Source organism: Protopterus annectens, chromosome 15.part0 (assembly GCF_019279795.1).
Source record: "Protopterus annectens isolate FY-2018-M chromosome 15.part0, PAN1.0, whole genome shotgun sequence".
Taxonomy (NCBI): domain Eukaryota; kingdom Metazoa; phylum Chordata; order Ceratodontiformes; family Protopteridae; genus Protopterus; species Protopterus annectens.
Window position 1 is genome coordinate 482,900,511 of NC_056749.1, and position 26,116 is coordinate 482,926,626.

The window sequence follows — 26,116 nt, forward strand, 5'->3', positions numbered from 1 at the left end:
CCCATCTGCATCTGCGCCGAGAGAAACTTCCTTATCATTTTATCCAGTAAGCAATAGAAGGCAACATGGACTGCTGTCTCTCTAGGAAGAGAGATGGGACTTTAGAAGGAAGTGGATCCATAGATGGAGAGTATCAGACACATTTTAGGGGATGCTGAGGACATCTTGGAGCTGGACGGCTTTGGATCCAGCTTGGATTTTTTGAGTGGAGGCTCCGTTGATGGAGTTAAAGAACCTGACTTTTTCAAGGACTTTTTTGGAGAATCCTTGGAAGCTATTTTTGTATTTTAGGGGGGAGTGAGCCCCAGATATGGCTTCCAAAAAGGAAGTCGGCAGTACACCCTTTAAGATTAATTTGTTTATTTCTATCTGCGACAGCTCATGTATTAAAACTTTTGACATATGTCACAATGCACATTAAGAAGTTCTGGGCCTAAGCAGTATATCCAGAGGTCATGGGCATCAGAAGAGGGTAGCTTATGGACATATTTTTTGCACTTTTTAAAACCTTTCTCAGACATCATGGAATAATACAAAATAGCAAGAAAAACAAATTTTTTTTTGGTTTTTTTTTTGTGCAAAAGGGTAAGCAAGAAGTAGGAAAGTTGCAAACAAGTACCAACAATGGTAATGAAGAATACACCAATGTGTAAAAGGAAAGTTTGTAAATAAAGAAGGTTTTAAAGCCTAAGGAAAAATATCAGCAATGGTATGACAGAAATATAGTAACTGTATGCAGATATAGAAGAATAACAAAGAATTTATCAAAAAGGCACTAACTTTAAAATAGGCTTGACAGCAAAGCTGACCACATCTACATGCGAAAGCAGCAAATCTGAGGTATGTTAGGAGTTGGTGTCTTATGGGTAGGGAGCAGCTTGAGACTTTCAGTTGGCCACGAGTTATAGTAACAGCCAAGTTCGATCCATGGTTTTGATTAGAACCCAATGGTTGAGCCACGAGTTATAGTAACAGCCAAGTTTGATCCACGGTTTGGATTAGAACCCAATGGTTGAGGATGAAAAAACATTAACAACATCAGATAAGAAGTTTGATTGGACGGATGTGAAGGATTTGCATGAAAAAGAAGGAAGGGGCTCCCACTGCAGCTGAAGTCTTTTTAAATAATTCTCAAAACCCAAGTGACTGAAGTTATCTAATGCCACAAAAGGATGTGAAGATCTAGACTTTGTGATAGTTTTACTGAAATGCCAGGGTGGGAAGTGGAGCAAACAAACAGTTGCAGAGCCAATTTGCTTTTTCTAAATTGCTTTTGGTTTTGGGAAGACCCCCCCCCCCTTTTTGAGACTTCCTGCCACTGCTTTCTGAAATTTTGTTTGCTGTGACTATTTACTCTGTTTCCTATGTAAAAATCTTGAAATGAAAAAAGTTCCTATTATATTTTGTCATGGAAAACTGAAAAATCTAAGTGACCCCCTGAATTAACTTTCCTCTTTCATCAAATCTTTTAAGGACCTCCTCAGAGGACAGGCCAAACAATACTTCTTTATCCAGCTATGAAGTCCTCTAGCAAATACTGGGAATGTAGACAGACAAACCTTCTCATCACTAACCCATTATCAGCTGCTCTAGACATAGCATCAGCAGTGTCAATAAGAACATATTAGAGTGTTAGGTTACCTGAGACACAGAGGACATTAAAGAATTCAGAGATGTCTTACTCTACGAGGAAGAGATAACAGCAGCTTTCTCATATTATCAAAAGAACCCAGCAGATTCTTGGATATATGAGCATGACAATTCACTGTTTTGAAAGCAAAGGTGGAAGAAGAACAAACTTTCTTCCCATATCTAACAAATGTTTTCTCATCTTTGTTAGAAAAAAACAGGGCAGCTGGCAAAAGTTTTTTTTTTCAAAGAAATCATAGGAATGTCTGATCTGGGGTTTGAAAAGAGAAATTTGTGTGTCGAAGAAAGCTCGTATAATTTTTCAAACCTTTTGGGGGCAAGAGGATGAATACCAGGCAACTACCGACCGCCAAGAAAGCATCCACTAATGCTGGCATGACAGGAAGGACAGCTACAGGCCAAGGAAAATCCACTTGTAATAAGTCAGTTGTATTTTTACTGGGATTCTAGAATTTCTTTTTGTCACAATGAAACAACTCTTTCATTCTGGCTATAGTACCAGAAAAAGATAACTCTTCATGGGGGAATCTGAAGAAAAACTTTTGTAAGAATCTGATTCTCCTTCCTGTGGTATAAGCATTTGTGAATTATAATCTAAATCTAATTCATGTCCCTCAGACTGAGAATCATAACCTGAGAAAAAAGAAACTCTTTCTTTTAAAATTCCGGGAAGAATCAAAATTTAAAAAATAAAATAAATTAAACAGGCTCTTAGCAAAAAAAAAAAGCCAATCTTCCCTGTCCATTCTACGTGAAACAGGGAAAAACACCTCATTGTCTATTTTCTTTTTCTGGGAGACCCTCAAGAAAAAGACCAACCTGAGGATGGGTCCTCTCTCCAGGAACTAAGCTTTTAAGGAAGGCTTCAACAGCTAATCATCCACTCCCTCCTACTATACTGACAAGTGTGGACTTTCCTTGCCAAAAGAGAACAGCCGAACAGCCCCGAAGGATGTGCCTGTCGCACGGTTCTTAGTGCTTTTCAAGGTGAAACACCAGAGGGATCAAAAGAAATATAAGTGGCTCGAAGCACCTGAAAAGGTCATAGCAGAGTCAATCAGTTAGTGAAGATATGGACAACTGGTGGTACAAACTGTCTGAAAATGTATATTTTGAGGTAAATTTTGTAATGGCAGCTCCCAAAACCTTTATTCCTAGCCCCTAACTATAATTTTTCAACAAAAAGTAAAACATCTCCTCACAAACATTAAACTTTTAAAAGTTATTTCCATACAGGGAATCCTGGCTAAAATTGTAACTTATAAGGTAAATGTTTTTAGTGACAACCACAGAAAACACCAGTCCTAGCCCAAAGTACGAATTTCTGACAGAAAGTACTTTCTTGTACTCTCTCCATACAAAATGGTCCACCTAACCTGCAAAGGGCTAGTAGCTACTTGTTTAATGTTTACTTACAAAGACCTTATTTGACAAAAATATCTTTTTCTGCAAATGTTCAGTTTACCCAAACTCCAAAAAGGCTAGTAACCTTCTGTTTAAATGTTAACTCACTAAAAGCTTACTACATAATGTATTATATTTCTGTAAATGTTTTAATTGTTTTGTACAAATCTTTGTTATTCTTTTGCAACATGTAATATGTAACTTGCAATATTTGGAGCTTTTCTCCCCGGGCCACCACTGAACACAGGCTCTTTATGGCCCAGTGGACTTCCCCGGTCATCAAACTTAAATAAATAAATAATAAATAATAAATAAAGTGATAGTCCTAGCCCTAAGTAAGAATTTCTGACAGAAAGTGAAACTCTTGTTCACAAAAATTGGTAAAATGAAAGGTATTCCCCAAGAGAGTACTTATCTGCCAGACTTGGAGAAGCACTAGCCAGCCATCAATCACTTGAAGCCAGCAGTTTGACACCCTAACCACTGACTATACACTGCTGTCCTTGAGCTGTTCAGCAATTAGTGTGCATGGAAGACGGTCTTAAGCTTTGAAAGCAGGCTGGTTTCATATCCTTGGCAATGTATAGCCCCATATAGCTTAGGCTACAGGAACAGAGATCTAGAAATTAACATTTCTGGCTACTTAACTAGTAGGCACAGATTTGTATTTACTTTCTTTCCTTTGTTAACATTTTGGATCAACTCCATTAACATGCAATGTAAACTTACATACATGTAATACTTTGCAACATTTAATTTACCTCAAATTTTTCAATCCAAGAGTATACTTACTCTGCATGTTGTCAACTGCACACTCCTCCATAATCTTATCACTGCTACAGTAGCCCACACTGTACATACCAATATTTTAGCAGTACTTATGTAGTTAGGAAGGAGGGACAACATGATTCACTTGCTACACTAGCACTGCAAAACATCTCTGCATAAGAATTAAAGCCCTATATTACATATGAATTAAAGCCCTATATTACAATCAATCATATAATATGCAGATGTATACAGATATCAGTTTCCCTAAAGGATATTTAAGATATTACACATTCATGAGCACTTTGAGATGTTACTAAACTCGCAAAGTACTACAGTAGTTCGGTGGTTCAGGTATCTGTTTCATTACTTCGGGGTTTAGGCCTGATCTCATGGGGCTCCTGTACGCATGGAGTTTGTACTTCTTCCTTGTGCCTGTCACTAATTTCTCTTCTGGATGCAGTTTGACACCTCACTGTCTCATACTGCTGCTGCACATAATGAAAACTGTGGCAATGTTTCTGACTATGTGAATGGCATTTTTTAATGCTGGTGAACACATGCGTTATTCATTATCTAGAACTTTTCTCATTGTGGTGGTTGTAGGACTTTGTATAGCATTGTTACTACCATTTTATTTCAGGAAAGAGAGACTACATTTAAGCAATATTTTATTTTTTTCTGCATGCAATACTGTGAGTTTATTTTACCTAAAACTGACTAGAACTGTAATGTGTCACCATTAATATTTGAACAATGCACAATGTTGGGACAGAACATAATACTCAAAAAGAGTAATCGCTTCTCAGCCTCTTGGCTAAGCTCAAGTGTAGTATATGCTCTTATCAGTTTAATATTAGGTTTGGCATGCATTTACTGAAGGAAAGGTCATAAAGGAAAGGATGCATTTTTATATTCTCTTTCTCCCTTGCAGCCTGATAACCATCAGCCCTTCCTTAGGATACAATATACAGGCAGCCACCAGCTGTTCTGAAGTTAGGTCAGAAAGCTCACCCCCAGTGGCTGACATAAGCACCTGCCTTATTGCAGGGGTATTCTATGCCCTTTTCAGACATGCATATTTTTACACACACACACACGCACACACACACACACACACACACACACACACACACACACACACACACACACACACACACTACAACTGTTACCATCATTGGCTTGGAACATGAAGTCCAATTTCCTCTGGTCAGTGATCACTGTTGTTATGCAAGCGTGAACTTGAATAATTTAATTGATAAGGACTACCATTTCCCTTCCCAAAGGATAGGCGTGCTGGTGTGATTTTAAACCTTGCGTCTGTGGCACTTGTTTGCAAGCCCCTCTAACAGCTTTTGTGAAAGTAGTGTGTGTGTGTGTGTGTGTGTGTGTGTGTGTGTGTGTGTGTGTGTGTGTGTGTGTGTGTTTAACTATTGCATAATGCTGTATATGTCTTCCAAAACACCATAAAATGCAAAGCACGAATGTTGAAGCTCAGTTCAGGTGAAATCACTTTCCATTGCTTGCTAGAACAGCATTTGTGAAAGCAGTAAAAATTACTCTGTTACGAAGAATTTATAGGTTATTCCCCTGCCTAGCTACTCGAGTGCCTGAGCACTCTGACATCTGAGCTGCAGACATGGCTTTTATCCCTTTAACCACAGAACCAGGTGTGAGAAGTAACTGCTGACTACAATTCTCATACATCTTTTATACACTTTTAATAGGGACAGAACAAATATATGATGCAAAATTAGGGACCTCTCTGAAAAGTCAGGCTCACCTGAGAGATACATTTAGCACTGAGCATCAGAACCAGCAGTTAAGGCTATCATGCTTGTTTTTGCTTTGCAAGCATGTTTATCTGCTGAAGACTTTAAGCAAGGATATTTAATTCAACATGGTATTACATTTATCAAACGCAGAATGGTTGACTGGCAAGGCAGGATAAGCAGTCCAAAAGTTTTTTTTTTATTTGTGCATTAAGCACTTTCATCTGAAATCACATACTTCATCAGAATATATTACTTGCATCAGCGTCAGACATTTTAAAATCGATTTTATAACTGGGTGACGTCACTGATACATTCCACTCTATTTTACAAGGTGGAGTAGTGAAACCTCATGACAGTGGAGACAAAAAAGAAGCAAATACCCCTCAAATTGTATTTGTACCTACGCCTAGAGGTCTAGTATGAATTATGGTTAAGGTCTTCACCTCCCATGCACAAGGTTTGATCCTGACCACCGTCCAATGCCTGCTTGGAATTTGCATGTTCTCCTTGTGTCTCTGTGGGATTTCTCCCACCTCCAAAAAACATGTTGATTGTTTCCATCTCAAACTCACCAATGAATGGAGCTGTGAGCAGCAGCACAGCCTCCAGATTGTTGCGTATAGGGTGAAGAGTTGTTACAGACCAATCACTTTGGGCTTTTACTGTGGTGCACACTGATCACAGACTGTGCGCCATGACAGGGATAGCCACTCAATGGTATAAAATATTGTTCTTGGTGATTTGGTCATGTTGACTAATGTCACCAAATGGGCATGGGTATTTGCCGATGATGAGTGGGTTGAGGAACTAGCCTACTCCGACCTATGCCAAGGAACCATACTAATGGTGGGAGGGGTGTATGTCCCCCATTGGCCAGTTTGTGCCCAGCATAATGCCCGGCAGCCCTGGGTCAATAAGCTACTGGCCAGCTGGTGTCCAGTTGCTCAGCCTAGGTTACCTGGGATAGTTCTGCTGAGTGAAAGCTGGACACAAAATCAATCAACTTGCCAAACACAAACTACGAATTGCCACACTCAATGTAGCTTCACTGACAGGACATAGCTTGGAAGTGGATGACATGATGGTGTGGAGGAGGCATTACATCCTATGTATTCAAGAGACAAGATAGAAGAGCAATGCAGAAAAAAACATTTGGTTTGGAATCCAGAGTCGACTACTCGGGCGGAGGACAGGCTAAAAACGGCGTGGTAATTGTAGTGAGAGACAGGCTTCAGAAGGGAGTGAGGAATGTCATCAGAATTAGTGACAGACTCATGGCAATCAGACTCTAATGATAAGACAGTATTCATAATTTCAGCCTATGTCCCACAGCAGGGCTGTGATGGTGAACAGCATTCAGACAGAAGCTACAGGACCTATTATATAAAGCAGGACAACATGAACTGGTGTTGATAATGGATGGCCTGAATGCACATATCATGACAGACATAATAAGATATGACGACTGCCTGGGTTCACATGGGTGGGGCAATGGGAATAAAGAAGGACAGGTCATTCTAGACTTCTGTCTGGCAAATGGCTTGATAGTAGCCGATACATGGTTCAGAAAGAGAGATGGTCACAAGATCACATACTAGAGTCGCCAACATGCAACTCAGGTAGACTTTCCCCTATCAAGGAAAGGACACTGATGTAGAATCAGTGATTGCAAAATAATCCCAAGTGAAATAGTCAGCCCACAGCATAAACCACTGGTTGCCAAAATCAGCTTCAAGCAGTGGTCAGGGAAGGCAATAAGCTCAACAGAGTCTAGGCCGAAGACCTGGAAGTTGACTGGAGAGAAAGTACAAGAGTTTAAGGAATTACTCAGGGCTCTAGCACCCCAAGAAGTGGAGGAAATAAGTGGAGTAGAAGAAGAATGGCAACACCTCAAACAACATATGTGAGGACTACAGAACAGATATGTGGCTGAGACAGGTATGGAAATAAGGTATAAAACGAAAGCTGGTGGTAGAATGAAGAAGTCTAGGAAGTCATCAAAAAAAGAGGAGGAGTGCAGGAAAAGGTGTGAGATAGAAAAGATGGACCAGACTAGGAAGAAATACTGGTTGGCTAACAAAAAGGATAAGAAAGGAGTTCCGACAGCAAAGAACAGGGCATCAGAGGCACTCTACCAGCTTCTGGAAAGTGACTCAGAAGGTGCTACAAAGAAACCATATCAGGTTGCAAGGCAAAGACAGAAAGATAAAGAAGACAGTCAGACACCCTTCATAAGGGATGCCAGCAACAACCTACTCATCGGTCCACAGGATATCAAAGGCAGATGGAAGGAGTACTTCCAGAAGTTTCTGAATAAAGAAAATCCCACAGAAGCTGTACTGCCCCAGACACAGCCGACGATGAGAGAAGAGGAGGAGCCCACCATAGAAGAAGTAACAACAGCAGCAGGCTCAGACAAGGTTATGGCAGATATGATAAAGATGCTGTATGAGAAAGGAGAAAAATGGCTCCTGAGGGTACTTGTAGCTCTGTGGAGAGAAAGATGTACCCCAGATGACTGGAGAATATGCATATTCATGCCAGTGTACAAGAACAAAGGGGACATCCACAACTGTAGGCAGTACAGAAGTATCAAACTTCTGTCACAATGCATGAAAGTTCTGAATAGGGTGATTAATAAATGGATACGCAGAGCAGAAGAAAGTAAGATGGGAGACGAGCAGTTCAGATTAAGATCAGGATTCAGCACAACTGAACCAATATTTGCAGTGAGTCAGATAGTTGAGAAAAAGCTACAGATGAGGAAAGAGTCCAGTTGGGCATTGCTAGACTTGAAGAAAGCAAATGACAGTGTCCCAAGGAAGCTGATTTGGGCAGTCCTGGTGTGATTTGAAGTTCCAGAAAAATTGGTAGAATTAGTGAAAGCTATGTGCACCCAAACAAGGGCTAACTGTAGGACTACAGCTGAAGTATATATTGTTACATGTTCTACTGCGGGGCCATTAGGAATAAAAACTTTAAGAATGCCCTTGCACGCCACAGCCAAAGTTGTAAGAATTTTTAAAAAGTTTTTATTTTTGTTTTGGAAAAAAAGTTATTTTTCACCTTTTTCAGGATGGTGGGAGAACATTTTAGAATGTAATGAGTTGTGGAAGCAAGTGCATTTTGTGTTTCACATTTCACCACGGCTTACTGAAAGCAGCTAACATCATGTGTCTTTTAAGAAAAATAGCAAATATGGTTGATGCAATGCATCATTTAGAATCATTACAGTGTATTACTTGGTGGTGCTGCGGTAGCGTTGTCGCCTCACAGTAAGATGTTGTCCTGTTCGATTCTCAGCTAGAGTGTTTTATGTGTGGAGGCAGCGTGAACGGGCGTACCTTCGTTGAAGGTTGTGTGTCAGGGCCGGCAACTCGGCATGTAAAAATCTACTGCCAATCATTAGCGGACTGGAGATCAGCTGTGGCGACCCCTAACCGGGAAATGCCGAAAGACACAACAACAGTGGATTACTTGTGGTTAATTATTACACAGATATATCTGTAACTGGTCATTTGCATTTTACAACACTTTTAATCTTGGTTTATACAACAGGTTTTAATGTACTATTTAAGATTTTGACTCAGCAAGTCATAAAATGTCTGATGCTGATATAAGTAATGTGTTCTGATGAGATGTGATTTCACAAAATAAAAAAAAAAGTTTTGGATTTTTTAGCCTGCTTTGCCAGCCATCATTTCAACACATTTGGTTTGCTATTGACATTTTTTTTTTTTTTCGACTGGGTGGCATTCCCTGACTTGGTTGTTTTTGTGTGGAGGATATTAAATATTGGCAGACTCACTATACTCCTGTTACATTTCCAAACTCTGGAACACCATCCCTACACAAGTAAAAATGACTACCAAACTTCCAAGCTACAAAATGTAGCTCAAACAATACCTTAACCCAGTCCGGGTCATGCTCATATTCGTCACCAGATTGAGACCTCTAGTGAAAGCATAAACGCCTTGTTGCTTACCACTAACTTTTTTGCCCTCCTCTACTTGAATCATTGCATTCCTAACAACTTCCCCTGCTGCACTTGTATCAATTTATATTAATTTGTATCAGCTGATTTGTGCAGTCCTGGTGTGGTTCGAAGTCCCAGAAAAATTGGCAGAATTAATGCAAGCTATGTGCAAAGACCTAATGACCCAAGTATGAACAAAGTTCGGTCTCACAGACAGGTTCCCTGTGGGAGTGGATGTGCATCAGGGTTCAGCTCGGAGCCCACTGCTGTTGATATTAGTGATGGATTACATTAGCAAATAGGTTGGAGGGGACAGATCAACAAAGCTGCCGTATGCAGATGATGTGGCATTACAGGCAAACTCTGAGCGAGAACTTCAGCAAAGGACAGGGGAATGGAATGCAAAACTAAAGGCACATGGGATTAAATTGAGTACAGGTAAAACTGATAATGGCAGCAAATTAGGGGAAATCAGAAGAAGAAGATGAGAACTGAGATAGAAGGGAAGACAGTGGAACAGGTTTAGCTTCAAGTATCTGGGAGGGGTGGTTGAGGAGAGGGGACGTCTGGATGAAGAGGTCAAAACTACAATCACAGGAGTTGCAGCCAACTGGCATGGGGTGTCAGGTGCTGTGTTTAACAGAATAACAGAAGAATGCCAAAGTAGCTGAAAAGTAAGATGTAGAAAACAGTGGTGTAACCAGTACTACCGTATGGTATTGAAACATGGGCAGTAATGGCAGAACAGATGAGGAAGCTAGACAGATGGAAATTAACTGCCTCAGATGGGTGGTAGGATTCACACTGTGGGACAGATGAAGAAATAAGGACATAAGAGCAAAAGTAAACAAGCAGAGAGGCAGCAGCAGACTTAAAGCGTCTAGCAGAAATAACAAAAAAGTCCTGTAACAAAACTTCCAGACACCACCACAGCAAATGCGATGCTTTACAATTGTATGTTAAAACACCAGCACGGCAATTACGATACTTAGTATCACCTTCAATACCAAGCTTAGTAGCAATGTAGCCAAATACCACCACTTTAAACACTTTATTTCACCATAAGAATAGAACAGAAGCTTCTTGTAAGCGCTTTCGGGTTACAACAAACCCTTCATCAGACAAATGGTTTTCCCTCAAAGTACCAAAATTTAAATATCCAAAATTGACGCCAAAAATCTGCCTTAAAGAAATACTAACAATAAGCAAATGTCAGTACTAAGAAAAGCTTGCATAACTCATCTCATTTTAAAAACATTAAACATTCATGAGTATAATGTATTAAAAACAATATGTGAATCAGATAATTACACACTATAAATAAATAAAGCTACAAACTAATATAAATAAAGACATTCATAAATTAATTCATAATGTAACAAAATATGCATTGATTATTAAATAATGCCCGTTTATAATATATACGTTTATGTATTCAGCACAATCATTATGCATTTTAACATATAATAAATACCTATGTAAATATCAAAGTCAAATATATTATCTAGAGTTATAATGTCAAAACTATATATATATATATATATATATATATATATATATATATATATATATATATATATATATATATATAAATATAAAAATCATATAATAGTAAATCAATAATTTCAAATTGTATTGTAGAATATATATATATATAAATATATATGCATAATATTGAATAGAAACATATTACTAAACATTAAAATACTATAAAATATGTATACAAGTATAGTATCATGGTTTATGTTTCAATGGCCTATTGCTTAGAAATGACTTTACTGTTATCCTATCATTTAGACCTTTCCATTTATCTGACTGCATACGAATGATCCACCTATTTTCTTCCTGTTCAGTATAGTTTTTAATATTGCCTAATCTACTGCTCTTTAAAATGATTTCTATGGAATTAATGATTTTATCAGCATAAAGCCTTTCTTAATTTTGGCCTGAAAGATAGATAGATAAATACATATATATTTTTTACTGGAGTATATTTTTTTTGGGGTATATCATCAAGTATTAATTATTAAGTATTTAATTACTGTATTTAGGAATTTTGTTCATAAAGTTATAACATATTACATAATATTTTATTATATAATATTTTATTTTTTATTTTATACTTATATTTACATTTACATTTATATTTATATTCACATTTCATTTTTTTGAATCATAGGAGGTTGCTGATGTTGTGGGTCAAGTAGGACACTGTCTTTATTATGATTGTTATACACAGTATTTCCCATAATGGAGCTATGAGGGTATGTTCCTTTAAGTGCATTTTGTAATTTTGTATTTTTGGTGCTAACAAAAGGTTTTTAAGTGAAGTAGCTACCACTGTTTGGGGTTCTGAGGAAGTCTGTATTATCAGATGAAAGCGCTTAACCCCATGTTTTTGGATTAATTCATTGCCTCGTTGTTTATCAAATAAATTGTTTTTATCCCTGGACAAGCTGTGGATCCTTTGAGCTGACTGTGTGCTGGTTGGAATTTTTAGTTTTTAATATTGCCTAATCTACTGCTCTTTAAAATGATTTCTATGACCATAAATTTAAATTTATGATCCAACCCATTATTTAAAACATGTTTAGCTACTGCATTAGTTTCATCTTCACGGTTTATTGAATAAATATGTTCTCTTACCCCCTCTCACAATATTCTATTGGTTTTACCTATGTAGAAGCAATAACATTTCTGACAACTTGCTAAGTATACTATGTCTCTAGTTCTACAATCAGCATATTGCTTAAAAAAGAAGTTATGTTCTTACCATAACGTTCCATGTGAATTGTTCATCTCGCCTTTGTTCTTACGCATGGATTTGGAGCCGATCCTCGGCTCCGAGACGGCCACTTCTACAGCTCTGCATCTTGAGAAAGCTCGAGGCACAGTCCTATCCCACAATCCCCTAGTGCTAATCCTCACATCTAGTTTGCTAACACCAGAAGATAACAATGCGCCCCAGGCGCTAGCAGTAATTTAAAGATAAGGGGCAGCAATGCCCTAAATACCTAGGTACTGAGAAGTGTACCCTGACAACAGAAGAAGCCAGAGACTGAACAGAAGGTGTTGAAGACAAGCTGAACTGGAATCCAAATCATCCCGTTCTCCGAAAAAAAAAACATAGGCCGGGGGATGGAGGGTGGGTAGTAAGAACAAAGGCGAGATGAACAATTCACATGGAACGTTATGGTAAGAACATAACTTCTTTATGTGAAATTGTTCAATCTCACCGTTTGTTCTTACGCATGCGTAGCGTCCCTAGCTCCTTTACCCTGGGTGGCTCATGGGAGAACGTTCCTGAGGACCGTTGAACCAAAGGAGGCCATATCTTTGGTGTTCTTGTCCAACTTATAATGGAGAATGAAGGTATGAGGCTTCACCCAGGTTGCTGCCGCACAAATAGTATCCAACGGCAAATGGGCTGCATGGGCTAGAGATGTGGCCATCGCCCTGGTAGAATGAGCCTTGGGTTGAAAAGGTAATTGCTGTTTCGTCTGTGAATAGATAAATTTAATACAATCCGTGAGCCATTTAGACAAGGTAACTTTCGTAACCACCATACCTTTTTTTTGGTCAGCAAAGGATATAAATAGCTGGTCTGATTTTCTGTCATCTTTTGTCCTTTGCAAATAAAACCTGAGTTGTCTGTGGACGTCTAACTTATGCAGCATATATTCCAACTTGTTAGTGTGATTTTTGAAAAAGGTGGGAAGTTCGATGGATTGGTTAATATTTGAAAGTGAATAAACTTTTGGGAGAAAAGACGGATTGGTGCGTAATGTCACTCTATCCGAGTGGAAAATCAAGTAGGGAGGTCGAACATATAGCGCGTGTAATTCCGAAATTCTACGAGCGGAGGTTATAGTCACCAAGAATAAGGTTTTCCATGACACGAACTTAAGAGAGGCTGTGGAGGCTGGTTCAAAAGGGGGTAACATCAACTGGGATAAAATTAGGTTAAGATTCCAAGGAGCAACTGGGTTACGAATGGAAGGACGGAGGTGAAAAGTGCCTTTCATAAACGCCTTGCAAAGTCTGTGGGACATGATGGAAGAATTTCTTTCACCCACATGAAAGTTCGATATGGCCACCAGTTGGACTCAACTGTGGACAATGATGCTCCTTCTTCAAAGATCTTAGACAGAAACTCCAAAATTTTGTGCACCGGTGCTTCTGTTGGATCTAATACTTGTTGTAATGCCCAATAAGAAAAACGTTTCCACTTGCTCCGGTAACTCTTTGTAGTGGATGGTTTAAGAGAGGAAACAATTATGCGTTTAACCGCAGGGGACAAAAGGCTTGACCTGGCTAGGATGGGAAGAGGAGCAGCCAAGCTGTCAATTTTAGGGCCTGCAGGGATAGATGAGGGGCTCCTGACGCATGGGTCAAAAGATCTGGAACTGGGTCCAGAATCGATGGCTCCTCGATTTGATGGGCCTGAAGAAAGGGGAACCAGATCTGTCGAGGCCAGAATGGGGCTATTAGAATTGTGGTCCTTTCCAGACGTTTGGCTTTCTGTAGAAACCTGGGGATTAACGGAATGGGTGGAAAAGCATAAAGGAGACCCGGGGGCCAATCGTGAACCAGTGAATCTCTGGGGACGCTCCCAGGTGGAGGGAGAAGAGCAAAGTAGCTTCTGCATTTGGCATTCATCGGCGATGCAAAAAGGTCGCAGCAAGGCTGGCCCCACTTGCGGAATATCGCTTCCGCCACTTGAGATTTCAGAGACCACTCGTGAGGTAACAGGATGGCTCTGCTCAACCTGTCCGCAATTACGTTGGACGTCCCGGGAATGTGCGTTGCTATCAGAAAGCGTCCAGTGGAGACAGCCCATTGCCAGACCCTGAGGGCCTCTCTGCATAGTGGATAAGATCTTGTTCCTCCCTGTTTGTTGATGTACCAGACCACTGACATGTTGTCTGTCTGGACTGCCACTGTTCCTTGAGGTAAGACGCTGTGAAAGTGTTGCAACGCTAGAAACACCGCTCTTAGCTCTAGGACACTGATGTGCAGTTTGCATTCTGTTCTGGACGATTGACCTTGGACCGTCTTTCCCTGGAACAAACCCCCCCACCTGATCAGGGAAGCATCCGTGGTTATTGTCGCTATCGGGGTTGGTAGGGTAAAAGGTCGACCTTGTGTCAAGTCTTGAGATAGCATCCGCCATCGTAGATCCTGCTTGCAGCAAGATGTGATCAGAATTTCGTGTGACAATGGCAGGTGCTGATAGGACCACTGGGCGAACAGTAGCCATTGAAGGATCCTCATGTGCATTCTTCCTAGAGGGACTGCAACCAGTGCAGCTGACATTAATCCCAGGACTCTCAAAACCTGTTCTGCTGTTGCTTTTGTCTTTTGAAGGAGTACTGCAATTTGCTCCCTTAGTTTTGAAACCCTTTCTGGTGGAGCCTGACCCTGACCAAAGTAGTGTCCAGTTCTGCCCCTATAAATGAGATACGCTGTGATGGCGATAAGGTAGATTTTTCAAAATTGATTGTAACGCCAAGACGGGAACAAAGACTGATTGTGTAATCTCTTGCTTGGAGCAGATGATACTCGGTGGTGGCGGAGAGGAGCTAGTCGTCTAGATACGGAAACACCCGGAATCCTTGTTGTCTCAAGTGAGACACTACTACTGCCATACACTTGGTGAACACCCTGGGGGCTGAGGTGAGGACAAACGGCAGAGCTCGAAACTGAAAATGACTGGCTCCTAGCCGGAAGTGCAGGAATCTCCTGGACGGTCTGGCCATTTTTATATGGTAGTATGTGTCCTTGAGATCTATAGAGCACATCCAGTCTCCTTCCTGCAGAAAAGGAAGGATTGACTGTAGCGTGACCATCCGAAACTTCTCCTTCACTTCGAAGGTGTTTAGTTTGCTGAGATCCAGAATTGGTCTCCAGTCCCTTGTCTTCTTTGGAACTAAAAAGAACCTTGAGTAAGTTCCGGATCCTATTTGGTCTGCCAGGACTGCTTGGATGGCTCTTTTTCTGAGCAGCTTCTGGATCTCTAAGACTGTCTGATTCCGCAGATTGGGTGGAACGTCTGGGAATCTCTTGGTGGTAGGGGGAACGTTTATGAATTTTATGTCGTAACCTCTGGTAATTATAGTTTGTACCCACGAATCTGAAGCTAAATTTCGCCAGGCCAGCAGGTACAAAGTTAAGCGTCCCCCGACTGCCTCCAGAGCAGGACAGTCGGGCCTCCTCTCAGGAGTGCTGGAAGGGCTTGCCAGAGAAAGTATCTCTGTTGCCCTGGTTTTGCGGACCCCCTCTGCCGCTTGGTCGGCGTCTTCCATTCCTTCCCCCTCCTCTGCCTCTGAAAGGGGCATTATCACTTTGTGTGAACTGAAAGGAACCCTGTGTCTTACGGAACCACATCTTTCCGCCTCTTTGCCCTTTGGGGTATGGTCTGGAAGGGGTGGAAAAATGGACTCCTACAGCAGATAGGGTCTTCCCTTCTTGCTCACACCTAGTGAGGGTCTCCTTTACTTTGGGGCCAAAAAGAGAGGCACCATCAAACTGGACGTTAGTAAAGGAAGACTTGAAGGATTCTGCAAAGGAGCACAGCCACAGCCAGGATTGTCTCCTAAGTGCAATCGCTGAAGCTGCCGCTCTACTCGCACCTTCTGCCGCATATGAAATGAGCCTCATGGAGGAGTTGACTACAGAGTTAAGGGTATTAAGTTGTGCTGTCACTTTCTTGGTAACAGCAGCATCTGTACGACCCTGGAGAGTATCTCCGAGTTCCTTGAGGAGCTCCCTCTGTAAACATGTAAAATGCGTCAAGTAGTTCAGCGATCGCATGGAAAAAGTCGCAGAACTGAAAATGCGCTTCCCATATCTGTCCATCGTCCTAGAATCCTTATTAGGAGGATGGACAGAGGAAGAGGACTCTGACATGTCCTTCTTAGTGGCTGCCGCCACCACCATAGTATCCACTGGAACACCCTTGGTAAGAAAACTCTTGTCCTGGGGGGCTGTTATAAACTTATTCAGTCTGCGGGGAACTGGTTCCACCGTGTCAGGTGTCTCCCAAGCCCTACGAGCTATCAAGTCCATAAGTTCGTCAAAGGGAAGGGTCACCCAGGAGGTAGAAGGTAGAGCCCCGAATGCCTTCAGCAATACTGATTCATCCACAGAAGGGTTAAGAGGCTGCCAATCTCCCCTCTGTTTTAGGATCTCCAGGATGTCTGCAAAGTAGACATCCTTCGAGGGGGACCGTGGGGACCCTTCTGCTTCATCTAAATCTGTATCTGATGTAAGAGATTCCTGTGGGGAATCTATGTGCCTCCTCTTGCACAGTCTTTTCCTTGGTACTTCTTCAGATGGGGCTTCTGGAGAAGCATCAGAGGAACCGGGAGCACCCTCTGGGGGCAACTGAGGCATTGGGTCTCGACGCTTTGTAGGAGCCAAGGATACAGAAGTCGAACGTGGGCCCTTAGGGGGAGAAGAAGAAGAATCCGATGAGATATGTGTCTGTTTCGACAAGACCTTCCTCATGGCGTCGAAGGCACCGGTACCCGGATCCGAAGACCTTCCTGGTTTAGACAAACCAGGAACAATCCCCGAGATCGGGGGTCCGGGCTCCGACCCAGAGGACGGTGCCGAACTAATCTGAGCCGAGGCTCCTAGGGGGAGAGTCGGTACCGACAGCTCGGATCGACTGTCTGCCCCGGAACCCAGGAACGATAGTCGGCTCCGGGACCCCTCGATCTGTTCCGAGGGTGTCGAGGTCAATGGTACCGAAAGCATGGCTATAGGCTTCGGTATCGATGGTTCTACCATCATCGGAACTTCGACTCTCGGCTCCGAAGACTCGACAGGTCTCGGAGGAGGAGCAGTAGATGACCCAGGGAGGGCTTCGAGTTTTGAAACCAGCTGGGATGAAACTTCGATCAATTTGGAAAGGGCCGAGTTCTCCATTAACTTCTGTATCACTCGATCCACATCCAAATCAGATAAGGGTCTCGAAGAGCGGGTCGAAGGGGCCGAAGTCGTTACCGAGTGAAGGATCGATGGCGGCAGAACCTCCGAGACCGGCTCCAAGACCGGAGTCTCGATCAAAGATATACATTCGACAGCCGACTCCGAAGTCTGTGGAGCTGGTGTCCGAATCTTAATGGAGGTGCTCGGAGCCGATGACTTTGGCTCCGACACTCTCGAAGACTTGGACCCCTTCGAAGACTTGGATACCAATTCAGCCTTGTCAAGGGCCTCCTGAAAATCGGGCTTTAATAAACCCCTGTCTACTAACTTCCTGCGCCTCTCCATCATGACCCTCCCACTGAAGGAATGACAAACAGAACAGTGCTCCTGTAAGTGGAGAGGGCCAAGACAGTAGACACAGGAAGAGTGGTTATGCGTGATAGACATTTTCTGTCCGCATTGACATTTCTTAAAGCCTGATTTTTGTTTCTCAGACATGTTGAAAAAGCCAGACATATATATAAACACCTGAAAAAAAATTAAAGGTATGTATATAACACACACACAAAAAGGAGTAAGGACTTGAGCCTTTCCTAAAGAAAAAACACCTGTTAAAACAGACAGGATAATAGGCCTAAAAAATTGCCTTTAGAAAACTTTATAAAAATAATAATAGTAATAATAATATAACACTCCCACTACAACTACACTAGTAAAAGACTAATATATATTTCTCAAATATCTATACTAAATAAAGTTAAGTTAGAGAAAACTTCGAAAAAATTGAAAAACTTTACTGGCCCAAGCTTCTGCAATGCATGTGCTGTCGCGGCAAACTAGATCTGAGGATTAGCACTAGGGGATTGTGGGATAGGACTGTGCCTCGAGCTTTCTCAAGATGCAGAGCTGTAGAAGTGGCTGTCTCGGAGCAGAGGATCGGCACCGAACCCATGCATAAGAACAAACGGCGAGATTGAACAATTTCACATATAATATTACCTCTTAGTGTCTGCATGTATAAATGTTCCAGTTGCCATCATGTATGAGTACTGATTACATCCTCGACATGGAAAAGTACCCTGTCTATTAGAGAAAACTTTAGTTTTATAGTTATTCTTATTATCATAACATAGTAACCTTTTAAGCGATTTATTATTACGATAACTATAACTGGGTTTCAACCCCACTAACTCTCTTATTTCATCATTGGCTGTCAATATAGCCCAATTTTTATCTATAACTTCTTTTATATCATTATTATCATTAGAAAAGGGAATATTCAATCTGACCTTGTTATATGGTCGACTATTATTCCTCTTTCCGTTAGCTTGTAGAACTATATTCTTCTTATAATATGGTCTCCCTTTCCCATTTCTATCTATAACCTGAGGATCTAGAAGAACACCGGCTTCTTTATGAGAATATTCTCTCTCCATAAATTCATTCTTTAGTTTAACTTTAGTTTGAGCACATATATTATCATCACTTAAGTGTGATATTCTTCTTTCTTGGTTTATTATGATATTCTGAAATACATGCTCTGGATGCATGCTGGTACGATGAAGTAGGCTTTTCTTCCTACAGTTCTTCCTATACAATGCTGTAGTAAATTGTTCATTTTCTCTAGTAATGAGAACATCTAAAAATTCAATTTCTGTCTTTGACCAATTACCTTCAAAGGCCAAAAAGCTAGTTGTATGATTAATATAATCTATAAATGTTTCTAGATCAGTATAATTTCCTTTCCAAAGAAGAAACACATCATCAACAAATCTTTTATAGTATATAATATTGTTAATAAATTAAGAATTAAGAACATAATTTATCTCCCATTGAGCCATAACCAGGTTAGCATACGAGTTAGCACAAGGCGTGCCCATTGCAACTCCTTGTTTTTGTAAATAATAATCATCATTATACATGAATACATTGTTTTCTAGTATCAACTCCAGTAACATCATACATTTCATGATCATATTAGAATCAACATGGTTATGGCATAAACATGTTCTCAAAAGTTCAAGTCCTCCAGTGTTAGGAATCACTATAAATAATGATTTAACATCTAAGGTTACCAACCATATATCCAGTCCATCAATATCATTCCCTACTTCTATACTAAAGGTAGTTAGAAATTCATGTGGGTCTTTAATTATGGTTTTAGTTTCCCATACTAAATTCTTCAATTGATTTTCAACATATATGGAGAGGGGCTCAGTCAGCTTTTTGGCTTTTGAAGGTAATTGGTCAAAGACAGAAAATGAATTTTTAGATGTTCTCATTACTAGAGAAAATGAAAGATTTACTACAGCATTGTATAGGAAGAACTGTAAGAAGAATAGCCTACTTCATCGTACCAGCATGCATCCAGGGCATGTATTTCAGAATATCATAATAAACCAAGGAAGAAGAATATCACACTTAACAAGTGATGATAATATATGTGCTCAAACTATAGTTAAACTAAGGAATGAATTTATGGAGAGAGGATATTCTCATAAAGAAGCCGATTTTCTTCTAGATCCTCAGGTTATTGATAGAAATGGGAAAGAGAGACCATATTATAAGAAGAATATAGTCCTACAAGCTAATGGAAAGAGGAATAATAGTTGACCATATAACAAGTTCAGATTGAATATTCCCTTTTCTAATAATAATAATGATATAAAAGAAATTATAGATAGAAATTGGGCTATATTGACAGCCAATGATGAAATAAGAGAGTTAGTGGGGTTGAAACCCAGTTATAGTTATCGTAATAATAAACTGCTTAAAAGGTTACTATGTTATGATAATAAGAATAACTATAAAACTAAAGTTTTCTCTAATAGACAGGGTACTTTTCCATGTTGAGGATGTAATCAGTGCTCATACATGATGGCAACTGGAACGTTTATACATCCAGACACTAAGAGGACATATTATTTTAAGCACTATGCTGATTGTAGAACTAGAGACATAGTATACTTAGCAAGTTGTCAGAAATGTTATTGCTTCTACATAGGTAAAACCAATAGAACATTGCGAGAGAGGGTAAGAGAACATATTTATGCAATAAACTGTGAAGATGAAACTAATGCACTAGCTGAACATGTTTTAAATAATGGGTTGGATCATAAATTTAAATTTATGGTCATAGAAATCATTTTAAAGAGCAGTAGATTAGGCAATATTAAAAACTATAATGAACAGGAAGAAAATAGGTGGATCATTCGTATGCAGTCAGATAAATGGAAAGGTCTAAATGATAGGACAACAATAAAGCCATTTCTAAGCAATAGGCCATTGAAACATAAACCATGATACTATACTTGTATACATATTTTTATAGTATTTTAATGTTTAGTAATATATTTTTATTCAATATTATGCATATATATTTATATATATATATTTTCTACAATACAATTTGAAATTATTGATTTATTATATGATTTATATATATATATATATATATATATATATATATATAGTTTTGACATTATAACTTTAGATAATATATTTGACTTTGATATTTACACAGGTATTTATTATATGTTAAAATGCATAATGATTGTGCTCAATACATACACATATATATTATAAACGGGCTGGATTTAATAATCAATGCATATTTTGTTACATTATGAATTCATTTATGAATGTCTTTATTTATATTAGTTTTTAGCTTTATTTATTTATAGTGTGTAATTATCTGATTCACATATTGTTTTTAATACATTATACTCATGAATGTTTAATGTTTTTAAAATGAGATGATTTACGCAAGCTTTTCTTAGTACTGACATTTGCTTATTGTTAGTATTTCTTTAAGGCGGATTTTTGGCACCAATTTTGGATATTTAAATGTTGGTACTTTTAGGGAAAACCATTTGTCTGATGAAGGGTTTGTTGTAACCCGAAAGCGCTTACAAGAAGCTTCTGTTCTATTCTTATGGTGAAATAAAGTGTTTAAAGGTATTGTATTATCATGGTGGCATTTGGCTACATTGCTACTAAGCTTGGTATTGAAGGTGATACTAAGTATCGTAATTGCCGTGCTGGTGTTTTAACATACAGTTGTAAAGCATCGCATTTGCTGTGGTGGTGTCTGGAAGTTTTGTTACGGGACATAAGAGCAAAAGCCAAAGTAGCTCAAATTGCAAAAATGATCAAAGAGAACAGATTATGCTGTTTTGGACACGTGCATAAAAGAAGAAGACAACCTGTTGAAGAAGATTAGGGACAGATAAGACAAAGGCAAAAGGAAACAAGGGCATCCAGCAAAGAGGTTGATAGACTGTGTGACAATCCGGCATGAGTGTCAAAGAAGGCAGCAGTGTATCATTGAACTAAGAGAAATGGTGACAGTTAACACGACGCCCTGACCCCATGTAGAAAACTTGTTGCTTACCACTAACTTTTTGCCCTCCTCTACTTGAATCATTGCACTCTACTTGAATCATTGCACCCCTAATAACTTCCCCTCCTGCACTTGTAGCAATACACTCCTTTTCACCCCCTTTTAAACAACACTTTTCATCTTTCTCTTTTTCTAATTTCCCCTATCTACTTTCTCATCCATCCCCTGTATACCTAAGTTATAAACCTGCTAGATACACCAATCTGGAACAGGTAGACTAAACCAAACTAATTCTATACCATGCCCTCTTAGTCATATGCTATTACCATTATCCTTCTGTACATTATTAATATTTCCCCTCACCTCCTATGTAATTTTATAACTTACTTCATTATATTTCTTGAAGTCTTTACAAACCTATACAATACTAAAATCTCCTTTCCTACATAACTTTATAACTTATTTCACTATGTATCTTTAACTCCTTGCAAACCTTTCTTTACTGAAATGTAAGATCATTAAACTTATTTACAATGCTTTTCCTTCTACAGTATCACTTCATTTACATCCTGCAAAATGTTAGAGCTACAAGAACTGTATAGACTTATAATGTTGATGTAAATACTTTATTATATACATCTGTCCTGTAAATATGTTTTTTTTTTAATGAGAAATGTAACTGTTTTTTGTTGAGTACTGTCTGAAACTGACTTGTTAATATAAATCTACTTAAATGGAGCTTTTCTCCCTTGGTCCCTGCTGAAAATGGGCTCTGCCAAGTCAGACTTTCCCCGTCAATAAAGAAAGATAAAATAATTAATAAATACTAACTCTACCCAAATTTGAGTTCGAGTGGTAAATTGCAATTATTCTATTAGATATATTCTCAGCTATTCCTTCATCCACCTTTTTCTCAATGTGCAATCTAGCCATGAGATTACAAAAATTAAGTCAGTGCTCTTTCACAAAAAGCAAACAGGTTGTTCAATGCCCCTACCAGAGCTACTGCTAAAACAAATTTTGCATGAATCAGATAAAAAGGATGGTCACTATGAAGCAATCTACAGCATTTTGCCATTGATAATGCAGTCAAAGTTATTGTTTTCACAACTGATAGCAAGTAAGTGGAAGTGATTTTATCTGAAGTGACTGCAATATCCATTCTTTGCAGTGTATGATGTTGGGGAAGCAATATACAGCATTATGCCCCAGTTAAAACCTGTTTAAAAAATTACACTACTTTCACAAAAGCTGTAAAAAGACTAGCAAATAAGTACAACAGACTTGAGGCTCAAGCATTACATCATCAATCACACTTACAGGTTTAATGAAACACAGTGGCAGTGTCAATGTTAGACTCCTTTGAATATGATAATGACAAGCACTAAAAATTTCAAGCTCTAACCTCAAGACCTATAAATTTCACAACACTTTCTAACTGGTTTATTGCCAGAAACGTTTCAGATTTTAGTCTCTTCTGTAAGAAAGCTATTTCTTACTTAACAAATGTGTTGTAATAAGCACATTCAAAGGCAGAAGCAAATTTATGCCCAGCACCTATTCTAAAACAAACAAAAAAAATCAAATTATTCACATCCCTTAGATCATCCTACACAGCAGCTACAAAAAATATAAATACAATCAGAAAAACATGGATAGAAATAAAAAAACCCCACTGCATCTACTAAATAAAAAATAAAAAGTTACCTTCTGTTTTTCTCTATAATCTTCACCTTCAAAATTATATAGACTTGTTTCTGTGTCCATAGTGAAATTTCTCAGTGAACTTTCGCCAAGTTTGTGCAAACGTTCATTCATTTCTGCAGTCTAAATACAATTAAGAACAAATCAATTAATTAGCATTTTTATAAAGATAATTTACACAACAAACATAAAACAGCTATGAATGATGGCAAGTATTAATCCTTTGTAAAGCATTTCAAGATTTTTTTATTATTTTTCTTCTTTCCATCCCTAATGGACCTATCGTGAAGGATACACTACCTGATCTCAAACAACCTATTCATTCTGTGAGGGAATGAACTTAGCATCCACAGAAGAGGCAACAGCCCTACAGCTCACTCATTCCTCCTGGAAGCTCTACTGGCCCATCCTTTCCCCAAGACAGAAGATTCAGCTAGTAGGTAGCAGGTCACCTTGCTTGTCCCTTTCAGAGGCCTACACTATGCTGCCTGTTAACTTGTCACGACTACTTGGTTGAAGAAGGAGATGTGCATGCTCCCACACACATACACCTCTTAGTCCATGGCTAAGCAAGAAAATCCATCCTGATGTACTGCACACCAACATAGCCACTAGAGGTGGGTGATGTATTCACCCTATGCTAGGTATAAGTCAATGTTATAACCTTACCAGCCTCCATTCTCTAAAGGATGACCAAAGTGGCTGACCAGATAAGCTCACCCCCCCCCCCAAATGATCTCTCGGACATCTGTGTTGTTAACTGAACATTGGCTACCTGGGCTATAAATCATTTCAAGATTTAATATAGTCCATTCCTTGACTGATACTTACTGCACAGAGTGTAGCTTAGCTTTCTCTCCTGGTAAGACTCAAGATGCCTTTATCACATGTACTCTGTGTTTGACTCTCTGCTGGAGTGCTAGGAAAGTCATTTAAATTTTCTGTGTATGCACTTAAGTTGCCTAACTGATATTGTCATTTAATGCTGTTTTCTGTGTTTTCTTTTACTGTTTTTCCATTTTATTTTCAGTTTTGAGTGATCTGTTTAGCCTGGTGTTTTGGCAATCCTGGATTTAAGTAGTAGTTTGATTCATGTTAGAGATAGAGAACTTAATGCAGGTCTTGGACAGCTTTTAGCACTTGGACTTCAGATTTACACTCATTTTTTTCACTGGTTATTTTGTTTCCTTGAATGATGCTTACCACACAGATTGTAGCTTGAGCATGTCTTCTGATAACACTCAAGAGGCCTTCATCACATGCATTCAGTGTTTGGCTCTCTGATGGGAGTTTTAAAATCAGAGAAGACAATACATAAGTAACTCAATTTCTATTTTTTTGTCTGCACTTAAGTTGCCTAACTGATATAGTTATTTATAGCAGCACTCTACACTGCCTGTTACTGTCTATACATTCATAGGTTCATAGATTAGTACTAAGATAACTCCTAAGGTAAACACCTTAACCATTATGCCAACCTATTCATTTCTGTTTTGAGTAAATTTTTATTTTATTTTCTGCTTTGAATAATTTATTTGGTCTGGTGTTTTGGCCAAACTGGATTTAAGTAGTGGTTTGATCGAAGTAAGAAATATACAAATTACTGCAGGCCCTATGTAGCTTTTAGCACCTGGGCTACAGATTACAATTGCTTTTCATTGATTATTTTGTTTAATTGATTGATACTTACTGCACAGAGCTGTGGTGAGCACAGCAGCACGGTAGTTGTATTTACATAGTGGGCAGTGCATGCAAGCACATTCTCAGTTCTAGTACTATTGAAAGGGAACCTTCTAACTCATAAGTGAGTTATCCACTTGTGCTCTGTCACACCAGCTCTTGGTGGGTTGTACTGAGCTGCACAAAGCTGTGCCGAGGTGAGCTGACTTGTGTGGATTTCAATGATCCTTCACTTAGCTGTGTGGTCCCACATTTTTTCAGACAACCCTACCTCGTATTATTTTCCCTGCCCCTCTCTAGCCCTCACTAATCATCATCACTTTCTAGCATTTGCCATTGTGGGGAGATAGTGAACCTCTTTCTATTACCATGTTTATAGCACATGGTATCCTAAGGCAGTGTAAGAACTGCATTTTGCTCATAAATAAAATTCTACTTAATCCAAAGGACTTTCACCTGTGAGAGGTGTAAATACTTAACTAAACTGGAGGTGCCCCTCTCTAAACCAGTAACATGCAGTGAGATTAATAATGTCTTACTCTTGCCAACACCTACGCAACATCCACGTATGGTAAACACAAAACTGTGTTAAGCTGATGCATTTAAAACATCTGTACCTAAGCCTCCTTGAACTCCTAAATCTAGGCATCAGCTTAAACCCTCAAAAGCAACCTTCTCTATGCTACTCAGCATCAACAGGTCTAAATCAATACAGATGGAATGTTACGGTGAGTACATAACTTTTGTATCTGATGTCAATTTTCATTCATTCCTCGACAGATGGGACACAGTCCCTAGCTACCTAAAATCCCAGGCGGAGTCTACGGAAGGCCATTTCTGAGGACAGTTGAGCCAAAGGCCGTTCTTCCCCATGAGACCAGA

The 26,116-nt window shown here is 39.3% G+C and overlaps 1 protein-coding gene and 1 pseudogene across 1 annotated transcript in view; one reads left to right on the forward strand and one right to left on the reverse strand.

The window, feature by feature from the left end:
- LOC122789775 (probable global transcription activator SNF2L1) overlaps positions 1 to 26,116 on the reverse strand; it is a 2,109,210-nt gene that overhangs the window by 506,941 nt on the left and 1,576,153 nt on the right. Inside the window, exon 17 of the mRNA XM_044057215.1 lies at positions 23,558 to 23,677. Coding sequence (XP_043913150.1) covers positions 23,558 to 23,677 — 120 coding nt within the window. The remainder of the gene's footprint in view (positions 1 to 23,557; positions 23,678 to 26,116) is intronic.
- Positions 4,620 to 4,769, forward strand: LOC122790228 (annotated as a pseudogene).